Source organism: Macaca mulatta, chromosome 11 (genome assembly GCF_049350105.2).
Source record: "Macaca mulatta isolate MMU2019108-1 chromosome 11, T2T-MMU8v2.0, whole genome shotgun sequence".
Lineage (NCBI taxonomy): Eukaryota > Metazoa > Chordata > Mammalia > Primates > Cercopithecidae > Macaca > Macaca mulatta.
Genome location: NC_133416.1, coordinates 53,267,180 through 53,285,837, shown reverse-complemented (window position 1 = coordinate 53,285,837; position 18,658 = coordinate 53,267,180). Strand labels below are relative to the sequence as shown.

Sequence of the window (18,658 nt, the reverse complement as noted above, 5' to 3'; positions counted from 1 at the left end):
TTGTTTTGGATCAAAATATCAGACCTCTGTAGCTGTTCTGTGAGGTTTATAAATAGATTTTTTTTTTAACTACTTAATTTCCCGGTTTCTGCATCTGAGTTTTCCATACCTATAGAGGTAGCTCTTTTCAGTTAAGTAGAGAAAAGGTCTTCCCCAGGGTTGAAAATAATGCAGTCCTGAGAGGCTACTTAACTCTACCTTTCTGGAGGTCATGGTGGCAATTGGAGATCGCCTAGGCATTCTACAGGGAGCTAGCTAAAGATCCCCAGATACTCAATTTACCACTGGAAATTCACTTCATCTACTTTCTCTCATCTGGGGAGAAAAGTATTATAACTGACATTCGGTATGCACACAATAAGTGCATAATAAAGAGCTATTGAGGGGATCAAGGAGTAAATGGGTTTGCCCGTAGGAGTCCATCAGAGTCCACCAATACAGACTTACAACAAAAATTGGAAGGCTCTTTTCGGCTGGATTCTGGGAGTCTGTGTTCTCTAGTGTGCAGGGAGAGTTGGAATCAAAACACATAATATAATGTTTTTATTCAGAGCCCCATTTTTTTGCCAAATAAAGTAGCACTGTCAAATAATAAATCTTGTATTCGCTTGGGCATGTATGTTTATTATTGGAGCTCTAAAATATGCTTGAAATAATGCATTGAAATAAATGAGGTGATGAATTTTGAAGTAATAACAGTTTATGATGGGTAGCTCCAAAATTTTTTAAAATGGAAAAAAAGAAATAATTTATTTTTTACTTTTTTTAAAGGGTATCTTGGCTATACTAGTGGATTTTCCTTGAGCTGTATGGTTTTTTTCCTAATAGTGGTAAGTGCTGATTGAAATGGCTGGTTTGGTTTTGTGACAGTACAATGGCATGTAATAATTATTCATTATTTGGCTTTACTAAAGTCCATACTGCTTCTACTATACTTCTTAATACCAGGTTATTTACAAGAAATTTCAAATTCCCTGCATTGTTCCAGAGCTAAATTCAACAATAAGTGCTAATTCAACAAATGCTGACATGTGTACGCCAAAATATGTTACCATCAATTCAAAGGTAAGTTTCCTGATCTTTTGCAGATGAAACGAGCATTTTTATTAAGGGCATTCTATTTCTCATACTTGTAATTGCACTGTTTTGAATGTATTAGTTCTCAAAAGAACACATGGTACCATTGCTTCTAGATTACACATCTATGGAGAGATCCTTGAGAAATATACAAATATTGTATTTTACACTCTCTCTTACCATTAAGCATTCCCTGTCAAAATCTCATTCTGGATAATTGTCTCAGCTTTTCCTGTGTAGAGTGCTAGGTGATGCTTCAAAAACAGATTAGGAACATCCTTTGCCCCCTGGTTCTGGTGATGACAGAAAGGAATACTGCAGACTTCCTCAGCTTGCACAGTTGAAATGTAGATGCCACCACAAACTGACACTTAAAAGACTCTCATACTATTAAAATATTGTTGATACCGATGAGAAACAGAGGATTATAGAGTCAGTCAGGCTTGGATTTGAATCCTCAGGCAAGTCACCCAACCTCTTGAGTAAAAATAAGGATTCTATTCTGTATCTTACAAGGTTTTGTTAGAATACGCCTGGCATAGTGCATCAGCAGAGTTAGGGCATAAGATGGGCTAGTTTTCACTTCTTTTTGCATAGGAAGTTAGATTGAGTTTGAGAGTTTCAAAGAGCCTTATCTAAGAAAACTAAATAGATTGGATTATCTCTCTTTCTCTCTAATTGTAAGCATATAGCCAAAGTAGTACAATATGAAACAGATTTTCTTTTCAGAGGATATCTTTTAAGTCTGATTCCACGCACCTGATGTAGAGCAAAGAGCAGTAAACTAGAGGTGGGAGTGCTGGGCCAGTCACCTGACCTGTTGGAGGGAGCCAGGAGAATAGCCATAGTCTGCCTATTGCTTGGGATTGCTGTGGGGACCCAGTGAGCTATCCTAGGAAGAGTGCCATGTAAATGGCTCATGCTGTATAAACAGGGGTGTTGTATACCTGGAGTATATAAAATACGCCATAGATGAGCCAAATCCAAAGTCCCTCTGTGACAAGTGGCTAATGGCTCTAGCTAGATAAGCTCTCTTAGAAAAGCTGCTTCTATTTTGGAGATCAAAACCCTCCTAATAACCGAATAATCCAGGGATTCTGAAGAGCTGTCAGATGAAAAGAGCTCAGAAATACTGGAGCTGTGTCATTTTTATGGTAAAAGTGTTTTTCCTAATGTCTGTTCTTTTCTCTCAAATAGACCGTGTATGCTTTACCAACCATTGCATTTGCATTTGTCTGCCACCCATCAGTCCTGCCAATTTACAGTGAGCTTAAAGAGTAAGAAATTTGTTTAATTTTTTAATCTTAATCGTTTTACATCTCCTCATTAATAGGCAAGTGTGGAATTAAAATAAACAGACTTGTCTAATGAACGTAGGTGGATTCGTCACCTAGCTTCAACATTTACTCACATCCTGCCATTCTTAAACAAGCATTGTATTTTAAGAATCAAGAAAGCAAGAAAAATCAGAAACTTGCAGCATTTGGGGGGGTCATAAACATAAAAAGTAGCCAACCATGTGGGCTTTTTCATTAATTGGTTTTTCGAATATTGTATCACCGAGGACAGTTTAAGTATTTGTGTTGCTTTCCATTATGTATGCGTATTTTACAAGCGGGTGATAATCTTCAGATTCATCTGTAAACTGCTAAATACATTGTCTCTGATTGCCTGTTGGTTTGGGTGAAAAGGCTAGTAAATCAGACAATAAGACATCAATGTTAAGGCCACAAACTAGGAAAAGAGAATATTGTTGTTCATTTTTAACTATTAAGAAAATTCTGGCCGGGCGCGGTGGCTCAAGCCTGTAATCCCAGCACTTTGGGAGGCCGAGACGGGCGGATCACGAGGTCAGGAGATCGAGACCATCCTGGCTAACACGGTGAAACCCCGTCTCTGCTAAAAAATACAAAAAACTAGCCGGGCGCGGTGGCGGGCGCCTGTAGTCCCAACTACTCGGGAGGCTGAGGCAGGAGAATGGCGTGAACCCGGGAGGCGGAGCTTACAGTGAGCTGAGATCCGGCCACTGCACTCCAGCCTGGGCGGCAGAGCCAGACTCTGTCTCAAAAAAAAAAAAAAAAAAAAAAAAAAAAGAAAATTCTATGGATTTATTGATTTATTTTTGATTGCTGGTTTTGAGAAAATTAAGGCCTGCTTATAAACTTCTTCATGTGTTCTCTTTTTAGCCTACGGTTATCAAACATAAACAAAAATAGTCACCATAGCATAATCTTAAAAACTTAGAAAAGATAGACAATATTGGTATTTATTTCCATTTTGAAACAAAGTTGATGTCATTTAGAATTGAATCCACTCTTTTTTTCATATTTAATTGATACATGGCTAAATTTTAAACCATCTACATCTATGTATATATACATCACTCCTAGTTTGTGATCCTCTATTTGGAGAATTTAAATATATCTTTGGCATCTTTTTTTTTTTCCTGCCACAATATTTTTAATTATGTACAAAGGTCTGATATGTCACCCAGGGACCCATTTCACCCACTGCTCTGTTTGGCTGCCAGTCTTTTGTCTGTCTCTTCAGCAATGGTGAGGCAGATACCCTTTCCTCGGGGAAGAGAAATCCGTGATTTGTTGCCCTTGTCTTTGGCATCTTTTAATAGTTCAGCTTTTCGTTTTAGTTTTTAATTTTCTCAAGTGTATACTTCTCAATTTTTCTTTACTTTTTTTTTTTTTTTTTTTTTGAGACAGAGTCTCACTCTGTCACCCAGACTATAGTGCTATAGTATGATCTCAGCTCACTGCAGTCTTAACTTCCCAGGGTCAAGCAATCCTCCCACCTCAGCCTCTCAGGTAGCTGGAACTACAGGCACATGCCCGCACGCCCAACTAACTTTTGTATTTTCTGTAGACACAGAGTTTCACCATGTTGCCCAGGCTGGTCTTGAGCTCCTGAGCTCAGATGATCCGCCCGCCTCGTCCTCCCAAAGTGCTGGGATTACAGGCGTGAGCCGCCGTGCCCAGCCTACTTCTCAATTTTTCTTGTTTTCCATACTCCCATGGCATCCCAGATTCCTTGTTATGACATAATCAAATGTTATGACTATCTGTGGTCTGTTATTTATTGAATACCAGTCTTGCAGATTAATTGTTTGGGCAGTTAAAGAAACTTAGAGGGTCATCCCAACCCCAGAGTGAACTTGACCTGAGAGATGGAGCCCTTCATCATTCCAGCTGTGATCTCTTGGGCGCTTGGTGCACTGGAGACCTGCAGACTTCCAGGTGCATCCCTGAGGCCCCCCAATGGGAAAATCAGAACCTAAAACAGCAGCTTTAGAGACAGAACACCTTAGGTCAAGTTCCAGCTCTGCCGCTAATCTCTGGAGCTAGGAGAACAGCACTGATTTTTTTTCTGCATGTTTTCCTTTGTCCAGCTAGTGTGGAGATAATATCAAGGCCAAATATTTTAAAAATGCTGTCTGCCCTTCCGATGAGAACTTGATATTCTTTTAAAAGAATGGGGAAGAACACTTACGGGAGTGTAGTTCCATGAATCTCCGTGGATCAATACCAATTCGGTGTAAGACAGGTTATTTTCAACTGGCATAACTGCCAGGGGTAATTTCAGCTGTTCAGATCTTCCCTAACCTGATAGAGGCAAAGTTAAATTAATATTCTTCAATGTTAACACTGGCGCTTAAATTCAGTGATATGATTTTTAATTTTTAACATTTATTTGTTTTTAGCCGATCACAGAAAAAAATGCAGATGGTTTCAAACATCTCCTTTTTCGCCATGTTTGTTATGTACTTCCTGACTGCCATTTTTGGCTACTTGACATTCTATGGTAAGTAATTTCTACTGGTACATAAATATAAGTATTTGTAAACAAATTAGTAAAAATCAATGTTGAAATAACTTTTAACATGAAAGGCAAAGAAAGCAACAAAGCTATCCATTGGTTTTTCTAGTTTTTTCTTCTACTTAAAGCAATGGTGATCTTTACATGTTCATGCAGACTGCAGAATAAAATATTTACTAAAACAATATTTATAATTTTTTTCTCCTAACAGTGTCCTTAAAAGAAATTGCATTTTAGAAGCATGCTAACTTTACTGAGGAAGGTTTAAAACTACATCAGACAAGGCTTTCCTAATTGACACTGCAAATTGGGTCAGATTCCATTAATAGAATGGAGAGACAGAGACAGATGCTGAAAGTGAGAAAGAGCAGAGTGCTACACTCATGACACTCTGAGTTAATTAAAAATGAAACTCCTAATTGTTCACTGGAAGTCGGAGCCTTGCAAAGATCTGAAGGAATGATATAGAAAATTTTAAAAAATGAAATCTGAAAAAGGGAACAAGGTTTCATATGTAACCTTTACTGACCCTGAATGAACAGTTTACCGGCTTTTACTGCTTCTTCATCCTCTCCTATTCAAATTATCCTGAAACTTTATTTAATACCTTTCATTATCTTTATAATTGGGGACCTAATTTAAATATATATATGTGTTTATATATGTGTGTGTGTACCTATATATATATGTATATCTGTATGTATTTCACAATCTTCTCTACTAAATAATAATGCTTTGGAACTTTTTATCATAAACACAAATGTCTCAAAATTAAGCACATTTAAAAATTATTAATTCAGCCTGGAGAAAAAGGCTGCTCTGATTATACAGATGTTATTATTATCATTTTCACTAGCAATAGAGAATAGCATTGTCTAATGAATTCATAAATACCATATTTAATTTTTACATAAAAATGGTGTTGCTAAGGTGCCTACAGAGTTTCAAGGCTGCAGTGGGTATAGGGAGAGAGAGGCGGAGAACTTAATGTTAGTTGAAGTCTCACCGTTGTCTTGTTCAAGCTGTAATTTTTCTTTGTAAATGCATTATTTTCACATAGAATAGAACACCAAACACTTTTATTACTCTTGGATTAAATAAAAAGGCTTAGCTATTTTTAAGTGGTTAGTTATTTTGAATTAAGGAAATTAGAACTAGTGAGATTCGTCTTATAACTTATGGTTCTGTTTTGGAAACTGAGACCAAGCTCTATGGTACAGATTAGCATTTGAATTCCATGCTGAGAACCTTGAGACTGGTGCAGTGAGAAGCCCTTGCAGGAGACAGGAGGGGAAATTATCTCTTGTCAAAAGACTGAGCAGTTTCATACTCTATGTGACTGCCATTCTAGCTTTGTTAGTCTTTAAAATAACACTTTCTGAAGTTCTAAGTTGAGAAAAAGTTCAAAGTAGTACATAAGGCCAGGTGTGGTGGCTTATACCTGTAATCCCAGCATCTTGGGAGGCCTAGGTAGGTGGATAGCTTGAGCCTAGGAGTTCGAGACCAGCCTGGGCAACGTAATGAGACCCCCATTTCTACCAAAAAAAAAAAAAAAATACAAAAATTAGCCACACATGGTGGCACACGCCTGTAGTCCTAGCTACTTGGGAGGCTGAGGCAGGAGAATTGCTTGTGCCCATGAAGCAGAGGTTGCAGTGAGCCAACATGGCACTACGGCAACCACACTGCAGCCTGGGTGAAAGAGCAAAACCCTGTCTCAACACACACACACACACACACACACACACACACAGTAGTACATAAACTAATTTTTTTTTTTTACAAGAACAATATACATGGAAGAGTGGAATTATTTCCTGATGGTGAAATTTCAGCTAGTGCCTCTGCTGCTTGGCCACTTGAAGTTGACTTAACAAGAGAAGAGTTTGAAACAAGCTCCAAGGTGTTTTGTAGCACCCCCCCACCCCACCCCCACCCTCCCTGAGCAAGCCTGTGGTCGTTTGGCATGGTTTGAAGAGTAGAGGGAAAGTCTAGATTAAGAGCAGCTTCGTGCTTCAACTGTATGTTTCATTTTCAAGCCCAGTGTACTCCTAGGTTTAATTTAGTCTAAATTAAGCCTTCCCACCCCATGTAGCTTCTTCTAGTGATTATTTTAAATTCCTTTGCTAAGTTGCATATGCACAGTGGAGCATGTCTTACATAGAGATTTTTCTTTCCAACTTAATTGTTTTAATAGACATTTCAAAACATTACTTGCCCTTTAGTTTACAAATTCTTTGTTGTTCAGAAAAACTGATATACTTTATCTCCCTTTAAAACCCTCTTGCTTTTCCCTCATTTCAGACAACGTGCAGTCAGACCTCCTTCACAAGTATCAGAGTAAAGATGACATTCTTATCCTGACAGTGCGGCTGGCTGTCATTGTTGCTGTGATCCTCACAGTGCCGGTGTTATTTTTCACGGTGAGTAAGGGCCTCGGTGCAATATGAGAAAACCTGAGGTCTCAGCTTTCCTTCTGCCTGCAGGAGCCCATTGCAGAGAAAGCCTGCCCCAGGTAACTTTCCTTGGTTATTGAATCTGCATCTGGGAAAGATCCCAAGACTCAGTTCAGGCTGTTTGAAAAGCAAGTGGCATTCAGTGCATCAGGGAGCCTCTGATGCAGTGAATCTTCATTCTAATTAATCTGACCCTGTTCCTTACAAAGAAATGACAATAGAATGTTCAAATCTCAGTCAGACATGAAGAGAGAATGTAAAAAATCAGAAATGAACACTCAAGTCTTAGATAAATCAAAGACAGAAATTACACCCCCCCACAAAGGAAAACTCTACTATTCTATAAATAAAAATACTTTCCCTCTTAAGTCAAGCCCCAGAACTTCCAAAACTGTTAAACTATCTATAAATTCACTAGGCATTACAAAACATTTCATGAATTCATGTGCACCAATAAATCAGTTACTCTGTGGAGAAATGTCAGTGTTGGCATGCTGTAGGCATTTACAGAATCTTTGTTTTCTCTTCTTGCAGGTTCGTTCATCTTTATTTGAACTGGCTAAGAAAACAAAGTTTAATTTATGTCGTCATATCGTGGTTACCTGCATACTCTTGGTTGTTATCAACTTGTTGGTGATCTTCATACCCTCCATGAAGGATATTTTTGGAGTCGTAGGTATGGCTTCATGACTTTGTGCTTCTCATTCTACAGTAGCTGTTTGGAGGGAAAATTTCACAATAGCAATGCTAAATTTTCTCTTTTTTCTTATTTTATAGGAGTTACATCTGCTAACATGCTTATTTTCATTCTTCCTTCATCTCTCTATTTAAAAATCACAGACCAGGATGGAGATAAAGGAACTCAAAGAATTTGGGTATGTCTCTTGCCAGCCACTCTAACTTTTCTGATTAGTTTTCCATTTAAATTTACAAAATAAATAGTCCACCTTTCTATCAAGACTACTTTCAGTTGCCTTGAAAGGAGGCAGAAGCCCTGTAGCTTTGCTACTTGGGAGAGATTTAAAATATCATATCAGAATCTTCTCCCGTCCCTCCAAATATCTTTTCTGATTTTACTCTTTTTTTGTTTGAGACGGAGTCTCGCTCTGTCACCGAGGCTGGAGTGCAGTGGCATGATCTCAGCTCACTGTAAGTTCCACCTCCCAGGTTCACGCCATTCTCCTGCCTCAGCATCCTGAGTAGCTGGCAACCACCACCATGCCTGGCTAATTTTTTTTTTTTTTTTTTTGTATTTTTTTGTAGAGACGGGGTTTCACCATGTTAGCCAGGATGGTCTGCATCTCCTGACCTCGTGATCCGCCCGCCTTGGCCTCCCCCATGGTGGGATTATAGGCATGAGCCACCGTGCCCGGCCCTCTGGTTTTACTCTCATTGTGCCTCAGCTTTTGTTCTGATCCAGGGTATGGCCAGTCAGAAGAATGGACATTCATCCTCCTGTGTCTCTATAGGACAGTGTCTAGTCTTTAGCAAGAGAGGAATTGACGAGGGACTCACAGAGGTTATGCAGTCCACTGTTTCCATATGATTTCTACTCATGTAACTCCTCCCTACAGCCCAGGGAACATGCAATGCCTTAATTAAAATGTCTGAGTTAGCTTAAATAGTCTTTTTATTATTTGACAGATATGCTTTGGAACAACAGACCTGGATTCAAAAACTGCCTTTCTATGTTGGGATCCTTGTTTCCAGGTCTGATGAGGTTCAAGGGCATCTTGAAGGTGGTGCACTTGGAGACAGTGAGGGAAGCAGGGGTGAAGTGGCTGGTACCTGAGTCCCTTCTGGAGCTCCATTTTGCTTGGCCTCAGAGAAGGCTTCCTACTTGCCCTCCCAGCTGGTGAAAGCACTGCAATTGTACCTGTTACCTGAGTCAACAGATCCAGATGAGAAGTGTAGGCAGGAGGGTCATCCCTGTGCATTTAGGAAAAGCAGCACTGATGCTATTAGAGCATCCAGTTCTCCAACATGATCACCCCTGAAACCTTAATTCCCAAATCTTTCTAAGACTTACCTGTAGGGGCTTAATGAGGACAGAGAGGATGAAGCAGTCACTCTGGCACAATGGGACAGTATATTCAGACTAAATCTGAAAATGGTGGAGGCCTGCTGTCCATGAATTCTGAGCTTCTCCAACCCTGGTCCCATAATAAAACGAGTAGTAGGGTCTGCCAAATGGCATTAGACAAGGGCTCCATCTGTGTAGGGATCACTGGGAGTTAGACTGAACCCAGGATGATATGCCATGTGCAGCCATCTCAACCCCCAATTCGCTCCTCTCCTTCCCTAGCTCTTTCTCCTCCTCCAGTTTCCAGTCCAGCCCTGTTGGCTCTCAGAATGCATCATCCTTCTCCCTGCAGCGCTCTCACTGAACATGCTCAAGCACAAGGAACATATAATCTTGTGTTCTCTGGATTCTGGATTTAGTAATCTGTATTAGTCTGTTCTCACACTGCTAATAAAGAAATACCCGAGATTGCTTCCAAGATAGCCAAATAGGAACAGCTCCAGTCTGCAGCTCCCAGCAAGATTGTAGAAGATGGGTGATTTCTGCATTTCCAACTGAGGTACCTGGTTCATCTCATTGGGACTGGTTGGACAGTGGGTACAGCCCACGGAGGGCAAACTGAAGCAGGGTGGGGCATCGCCTCACCCAGGAAGCACAAGGGGTCAGCGGATTTCCCTTTCTTAGCCAAGGGAAGCCATGACAGACTATACCTGGAGAAACGGTACACTCCTGACCAAATATTGCACTTTTCCCACAGTCTTAGCAACCAGCAGACCAGGAAATACCCTCCCATGTCTGGCTCAGTGGGTCCCATGCCAGTGGAGCCTTACTCACTGCTAGCGCAACAGTCTGAGATCGACCTGTGAGGCTGCAGCTTGATCCAGGGGGGAATCCACCATTCCTGAGGCTTGAGTAGCTCACAGTGTAAACAAAGAGGCCGGGAAGCATGAGCTGGATGGAGCCCACTGCTGCTCATCAAGGCCTACTGCCTCTATAGAGTCCACCTCTGGGGACAGAGCAGAGCAGAAAAAAAGGCAGCAGACAGCTTCTGCAGACTTAAATGTCCCTGTCTGACAGCTCTGAAGAGAGCAGTGGTTCTCTCGGCACGGCATTTGAGCTCCAAGAACAGACAGACTGCTGCCACAAGCAGGTACCTGACTGGGAAACACCTCCCAGCAGGGGCTGACTGACACCTCACACACACAGGTGCCCCGCTGGGACAAAGCTTCCAGAGGAAGGATCAGGCAGCAATATTTGCTGTTTTGCAGCCTTTGCTGGTGATACCCAGGCAAACAGGTTCTGGAGTGCATCTCCAGCAAACCCCAACAAATCTGCAGCTGAGGGGTCTATTAGAAGGAAAACTAACAAAGAGAAAGGAATAGCATCAACATCAACAAAAAGGTCATCCACACCAAAGCCCCATCTACAGGTCACCAACATCAAAGACCAAAGGTAGATAAAACCACAAAGTTGAAGAGAAACCAGAGCAGGAAAGCTGAAAATTCCAAAAAGCAGAGCACCTCTTCTCCTCCAAAGGATCGCAGTTCCTCACCAATAAGGGAACAATACTGAATGAAGAATGAGTTTGACGAGTTGACAGAAGTAGGCTTCAGAAAGTCGGTAATAACAAACTTCTCCGAGCTAAAGGAGGATGTTCTAACCCATTGCAAGGAAGCTAAAAACCATGAAAAAAGATTAGATCAATGGCTAACCAGAATAAACAGTGTCGAGACGACCTCAGATGACCTGATGAAGCTTAAAACTACAGCACGAGAACATCATGACCCATGCACAAGCTTCAATAGCCTATTTGATCAGGTGGAAGAAAGGGTATCAGTGATTGAAGATCAAATTAATGAAATAAAGCTAGAAGAGAAGTTTAGAGAAAAAAGAGTGAAAAAAAATGAACAAACCCTCCAAGAAATATGGGACTATATGAAAAGACCAAATATACGTTTGATTGGTGTTCCTGAAAGTGACAGCGAGAATAGATCCAAGTTAGAAAACACTCTTCAGGATACTATCCAGGAGAACTTCCCCAACCTAGCAAGGCAGGCCAATATTCAAATTCAGGAAATACAGAAAACACCATGATACTCCTCGAGAAGAGCAACCCCAAGACACATAATTGTCAGATTCACCAAGGTTGAAACGAAGGAAAAAATGTTAAGGGCAGCCAGAGACAAAGGTCAGGTTACCCACAAAGGGAAGCCCATCAGACTAACAGCAGATCTCTCGGCAGAAACCCTACAAGCCAGAAGAGAGTGGGGGCCAATATTCAACATTCTTAAAGAAAAGAATTTTCAACCCAGAATCTCATATCCAGCCAAACTAAGCTTCATAGGTGAAGGAGAAATAAAATCCTTTACAGACAAGCAAATGCTGAGAGATTGTGTCACCACCAGGCCTGCCTTACAAAAGCTCCTGAAGGAAGCACTAAACATGGAAAGGAACAACCAGTACCAGCCACTGCAAAAACCATGCCAAATGGTAAAGACTAGTGATGCTATGAAAAAACCACATCAACTAACGAGCAAAAAAACCAACTAACATCATAATGACAGGATCAAATTCAAACATAACAATATTAACCTTAAGTGTAAATGAGCTAAATACCCCAATTAAAAGACACAGATTGGCAAATTTGATAAAGAGTCAAGAACCATCAGTGTGCTGTATTGAGGAGACCCATCTCACATGCAAAGACGCACATAGGCTCAAAATAAATGGATGGAGGAAGATCGACCAAGCAAATAGAAAGCAAAAAAAAAAAAAAAAAAAAGAAAAGAAAAAAGAAAAAAAATGGGAGTTGCCATCCTAGTCTCTGATAAACCAGACTTTAAACCAATAAAGATCAAAAGAGATAAAGAGGGCCACTACATAGTGGTAAAGGGATCAATTCACCAAGAAGAGCTAACTATTCTAAATATATATGCACTCAACACAGGAGCACCCAGATTCATATAGCAAGTCCTTAGAGACCTACAAAGAGACTTAGATACCCACACAATAATAATGGGAGACTTTAACACCCCACTGTCAATATTAGACAGATCAATGAGACAGAAGGTTATGGAGGATATCCAGGACTTGAACTCAGCTCTGCACCAAGCAGACCTAATAGACATCCACAGAACACTCCACCCCAAATCAACAGAATATATATTATTCTCAGCACTACATTGCACTTATTCTAAAATTGGCCACATAATTGGTAGTAAAATACTCAGCAAATTTTAAAGGAACAGAAATCACAAAAAAAACTGTCTCTCAGACACAGTGCAATCAAATTAGAACTCAGGATTAAGAAACTCACTGAAAACCACACAACTACATGGAAACTGAACAACCTGCTCCTGAATGACTACTGGGTAAATAACGAAATGAAGGCATTAATAAAGATGTTCTTTGAAACCAAAGAGAACAAAGATACAACATACCAGAATCTCTGGGACATATTTAAAGCAGTGTGTACAGGCAAATTTATAGCACTAAATGCCCACAAGAGAAAGCAAGGAAGATGTAAAATCGACACCCTAACATCACAATTAAAAGAACTATAGAAGCAAGAGCAAACACATTCAAAAGCTAGCAGAAGGTAAGAAATAACTTAGATCGGAGCAGAATTGAAGGAGATAGAGACACACACACAAAAAAAACCCTTCAAAACATCAGTTAATCCAGGGGCTGGTTTTTTGAAAAGATCAACAAAATAGATAGACTGCTAGCAAGACTAACAAAGAAGAAAAGAGAGAAGAATCAAATAGACACAATTAAAAAATGATAAAGGGATATCACCACCGATCCCACAGAAACACAAACTACCATCAGAGAATACTATAAACACCTCTACGCAAATAAACTAGAAAATCCAGAAGAAATGTATAAATTCCTGGGCACATACACCCTCCCAAGATTAAACCAGGAAGAAGTTGAATATCTGAATAGATCAATAATGGGTTCTGAAGTGGAGGCAGTAAATAATAGCCTACCAACCAAAAAAAAGTCCAGGACCAGAAGGATTCACAGCCGAATTCTATCAGACATACAAAGAGGAGCTGGCACCATTCCTCCTGAAACTATTTCAATCAGTAGAAAAGAAAGAATCCTCCCTAACTCGTTTTATGAGGCTAGCATCATCCTGTTATCAAAGCCTGGTAGAGACACAACAAAAAAAGAGAATTTTAGGCCAAAATCCCTCAGGAATATTGATGCAAAAATCTTCAATAAAATACTGGCCAACCAAATCCAGCAGCACATCAAAATGCTTATCCACTACGATCAAGTCAGCTTCATCCCTGGGATGCAAGACTGGTTCAACATATGCAAATCAATAAATGTAATCCATCACATAAAGAGAACCAATGACAAAAACCACATGATTATCTCAATAGATGCAGAAAAGGCCTTTGACAAAAGTCAGCAGTCCTTCATGCTAAAAACTCTCAATAAGCTAGGTATTGATGGAACATATCTCAAAATAATAAAGAGCTATTTATGACAAACCCACAGCCAATATCATACTGAATGGACACAAACTAGAAGCATTCCCTTTGAAAACCATCACAAGACAGGATGCCCTCTCTCACCACTCTTATTCAACATAGTGTTGGAACTTCTGGCTAGGGCAATCAGGCACAAGAAAGAAAAAAAGGGTATTCAATTAGGAAAAGAGGAAGTCAAATTGTCTCTGTTTGCAGATGACCTAATTGTATATTTACAAAACCCCATCATCTCAGCCCAAAATCTCCTTAAACTGATAAGGAACTTCAGCAAAGTCTCAGGATACAAAATGAAAGTGCAAAAATTACAAGCATTCCTATACACCAATAATAGACAAACAGCCAAATCATGAGTGAAATCCCATTCACATTTACTCTAAAGGGAATAAAATACCTAGAAATCCAACTTACAAGGGATGTGAAGGACCTCTTCAGGGAGAACTACAAACCACTGCTCAATGAAATAAAAGAGGACACAAACAAATGGAAGAACATTCCATGTTCATGAATAGGAAGAATTGATATCATATAAAGGGCCATACTTCCTAAGGTAATTTATAGATTCAATGTTATCCTCACCAAGCTACCACTGACTTTCTTCATAGAATTGGAATAAACTACTTTAAAGTTCATATGGAACCAAAAAAGAGCTCACATAGTCAAGACAATCCTATGCAAAAAGAACAAGCTGGAGGCATCATGCTACCTGACTTCAAACTATACTACAAGGCAACAGTAACCAAAACAGCATGGTACTGGTACCAAAACAGATATATGGACCAATGGAACAGAACAGAGGCCTCAGAATTAACGCCACACATCTACAACCATCTGAGCTTTCAAACCTAACAAAAACAAGCAATGGGGGAAGTGTTCCCTATTTAATAAATGGTGCTGGGAAAACTGGCTAGCCATTTGTAGAAAGCTGAAACTGGATCCCTTCCTTACACCTTATACAAAAAATTAATTCCAGATGGATTAAAGACTTAAATGTTAGACCTAAAACCATAAAAACCCTAGAAGAAAACCTAGGAAATACCATTCAGGACACAGACATGGCCAAAGACTTCATTGCTAAAACACAAAAAGCAATGGCAACAAAAGCCAAAATAGACAAATGGGATCTAATTAAACTAAAGAGCTTCTGCACAGCAAAAGAAACCACCATCAGAGTAAACGGGCAACCTACAGAATGGGAGAAAATCTTTGCAGTCTACCCACCTGACAAAGGGCTAATATCCAGAATCTACAAAGAACTTAAACAAATTTACAAGAAAAAAACAACCCCATCAAAAAGTGGGCAATGGATATGAACAGACACTTCTCAAAAGAAGATATTTATGCAGCCAACAGAGATATGAAAAAATGCTCATCATCACTGGTCGTCAGAGAAATGCAAATCAAAACCACAATGAGATACCATCTCACACCAGTTAGAATGGCGATCATTAAAAAGTCAGGAGACAACAGAGGCTGGAGAGGATGTGGAGAAATAGGAACGCTTTTATGCTGTTGGTGGGAGTGTAAATTATTAGTTCAACCATTATGGAAGACAGTATGGTGATTCCTCAAGGATCCAGAACTAGAAATACCATTTGACCCAGCCATCCCATTACTGGGTATATACCCAAAGGATTATAAATCATGCTACTATAAAGGCACATGCACACGTATGTTTATTGTGGCACTATTCACAATAGCAAAGACTTGGAACCAACCCAGATGTCCATCAATGATAGATTGGATTAAGAAAATGTGACATATGTACACCATGGAATAGTACGCAGCCATAAAAAAAGGATGAGCTCATGTCCTTTGAAGGTACATGGATGAAGCTGGAAACCATCATTCTAAGCAAACTATCACAAGGACAGAAAACCAAACACTGCATGTTTTCACTCATAGGTGGGAGTTGAGCAACAAGAACACATGGACACAGGACAGGGAACATCACACACCGGGGCCTGTCATAGAGTGGGGGGCTTGGGGAGGGATGGCATTAGGAGAAATACCTAATGTAAATTACAAGTTGATGGGTGCAGCAAACCAACATGGCACATGTATACCTATGTAACAAACCTGCACGTTGTGCACATGTACCCTAGAAGTTGAAGTATAATTTAAAAAAATACCTGAGACAGGGTAATTTATAAAGGAAAGAGGTTTAATTGACTCACAATTCCACACGACTGGGGAGGCCTCACAATCATAGTGGAGGGCAAACAAGGAGCAAAGGCACATTTTACATGGTGGCAGGCAGAGAGCATGTTCAGGGGAACTCTCCTTTATAAAACCAACAGATCTCATGAGATGTATTCACTATCACGAGCACAGCATGGGAAAGATCTGCCCCCAGGACTCAATTACCTCCCACCGGGTCACTCCTATGACGTGGGAATTATGGGAGCTAAAATTCAAGATGAGATTTGGGTAGGGACACACCAAACCATATCATCATCTGTCCACCTATGGCCTTCATCAGCCCTTCAGGTAACTTAGTTTTTGACACCTGTTTCCTATTTCACTTAAATCTATTTTGCTTTTGTATGTTTTTTTCCACTTTTTCATACAGAAATGTTTGCTTGCCAGTGATAAGCTAGGTTGGTAGGTAATGAATAACAAAATGACCTGGATATTTTCTAAGGCCTTTTTTTCCCCTTTGGTTGTAATATTAGTTTGAGAGAAGCCATAAGGATACCCAGTCATTTGTAGAATGGATACATACACTTGAAGTGACCATGAAGTCAAAGAATGGGACATAGAGGACTACTCTGCTTAGCTTGTTTTTTTTTTTTTTCTATTTTCCCATCCTTGCAGAATCAGGTTCATACAATTTTAGAAAGATTCTCACAGTTCAGCCATGGTTGTGACAAACTCTGAATACCAGGGGACACAAAGGGAGAGGGAAAACCATTCTATTTTTTTTTCCCCAGGTACATGTGGAAAATTTTTGCTGCACTGAAAATAACCGTTGCCTTTCTCTTGCTCCAGGCTGCCCTTTTCTTGGGCCTGGGGGTGTTGTTCTCCTTGGTCAGCATTCCCTTGGTCATCTATGACTGGGCCTGCTCATCGAGTGGCGACGAAGGCCACTGAGACCCGCCAAGAAAAAGAAACAGCCCTGTTGTCTACTCAGTCAAGTCCCCACACATCAGCAATCTCTCACCACTTATTCTGCAAGTTTACAGAAGCAAACAGAAATGTACAGAATACTTAAAATGGAATAATACTTTGGTTGCAAAACAGAGACGTGTTTCTATAATGCTTCATGTCCCTCCAAGATTTGGGATCAATTTAGGGATTGTGAATTTTTTTTTCAGTTTTCATACAATCATATTTCCCAGTACTTTTCGCAGTCATTTTTTACCCGTCTAACTCTATGTTTTGTGGCTTCCCAGTCTCTTAGAACTTTGGAAACATGATGTGCAATCATGTTTATTTATTATACATCCAGATTCTGAAATAATTTTCCTACTGATGTTCAGCTCACACTATCTGTACCTTTTTAGAAGAGAAAAGAATCTTGAATTGTATATATTTATTTTGCTTTACAGAAAAAAAATGGTTTCGTAAATAATTTGCCTATTTTGGTTAACATAGCACACAGAGATAATGATCTGAAAGTTATAGGGCACTGCCACTGCTGAATCAGAGCATGCCCAATATTTGAGGTGGCTCTGATCACCTGGCAGCTGAACTCGGGTAGTCCAGTGGACTAGCTGGTACCACATCCATTCCCATCCAGAGACATTCTCTGGCAAGTGTTCTCAGCTGAAAAGTCATTGGGGATGATTCTTACCTTGGTAATTAAATGAAGCTACACTTTTGGGTAATCTAGCAAATGAAGTATTGTTTCCCTCTTGGCAACTTGTGTCAGAGTTACTCTGGTCTGAGTCAACTTTCGCTGGGGAAAACCTATAGAACCTACTGCAAAATGATTGTCCAAAATGCCTAAGAAAATACTACTCTGATGCGTTTAGCCTTCAACCCTGTCTCGCTGAAGGGAGAAAAATGTTTTAGTACATTACAGGCCCAGCAGCTTTTATTCATGTCCACCAGCTAGTTGCACAGAGAATCATGTGTACCTAAGTAAGGATGATCTAGGATAAGTAACTCCTGTTTTATATTGAGTACTTTAGGGAAGTCTTTAAAAGACTTGTTTTATATCTATAAATCTAGGTTATTACAAATACAAGATTTTTGTACCTTAAATAAGCCTCATTTCCATTTCTTCTTCATTAATTCTCCATCTAGTCTTGTGGGAAAAAAAAACCCCTCAGAGAAAGTCTTTGTGAAGAGCTTCTGACAGAATCACTGAGTACCTTCCTTCCGCCAGATGAGGAAGACAAGGGGGTCTCAGTGTCTGTGCTGTCTCCTCTTCTCTTCCCCAACCAAGGACTGTGCCATTACTGCCCATCTCAACTGTCCATGCAGGAGGACAGAGTTGCCTGGTACTCTTACCCTAGTCCCTCTCCTAAAGGGAGCACGAGGAAACTGAAGAGGCTGAAAAAGAGCAGAGTTTGTAGCTGAAAAAGGAATAGGGATAGCAAGGAAACCCAGAACTGCATTCCCCTAAGTGGGGCCATGCCCTGTGACTGAATTGTCCGTAGCTTGCAGATGGTGAGAAATGTGCATGCTCCGTGAGCTGGCCTCTTGAAACAGGACTTATGTTTCCTCTATATTCTGGTTGAATTTTCCAAACACATCATTTCACTGAGCACAGATTTCTTATCCAGAGATAAGTAGAATCTAACTGCAGACTGTTTGCAGAGTTT

General features: G+C 40.1%; 1 protein-coding gene across 13 annotated transcripts in view; it reads left to right on the top strand.

The window, feature by feature from the left end:
* The window catches only part of SLC38A1 (solute carrier family 38 member 1), an 82,402-nt gene extending 64,307 nt beyond the window's left edge, over positions 1-18,095 (top strand). For 9 of the 13 annotated variants that reach the window (XM_077952541.1, XM_015151468.3, XM_077952540.1 and 6 more), the window contains 8 exons: positions 772-830; positions 949-1,065; positions 2,275-2,354; positions 4,790-4,890; positions 7,210-7,328; positions 7,896-8,037; positions 8,139-8,236; positions 16,878-18,095. In XM_077952541.1, coding sequence (XP_077808667.1) covers positions 772-830; positions 949-1,065; positions 2,275-2,354; positions 4,790-4,890; positions 7,210-7,328; positions 7,896-8,037; positions 8,139-8,236; positions 16,878-16,979 — 818 coding nt within the window. In that variant the 3' untranslated portion in view covers positions 16,980-18,095. 13 annotated transcript variants of the gene reach the window in all.
* The last annotated feature ends 563 nt before the right edge of the window (positions 18,096-18,658 follow it).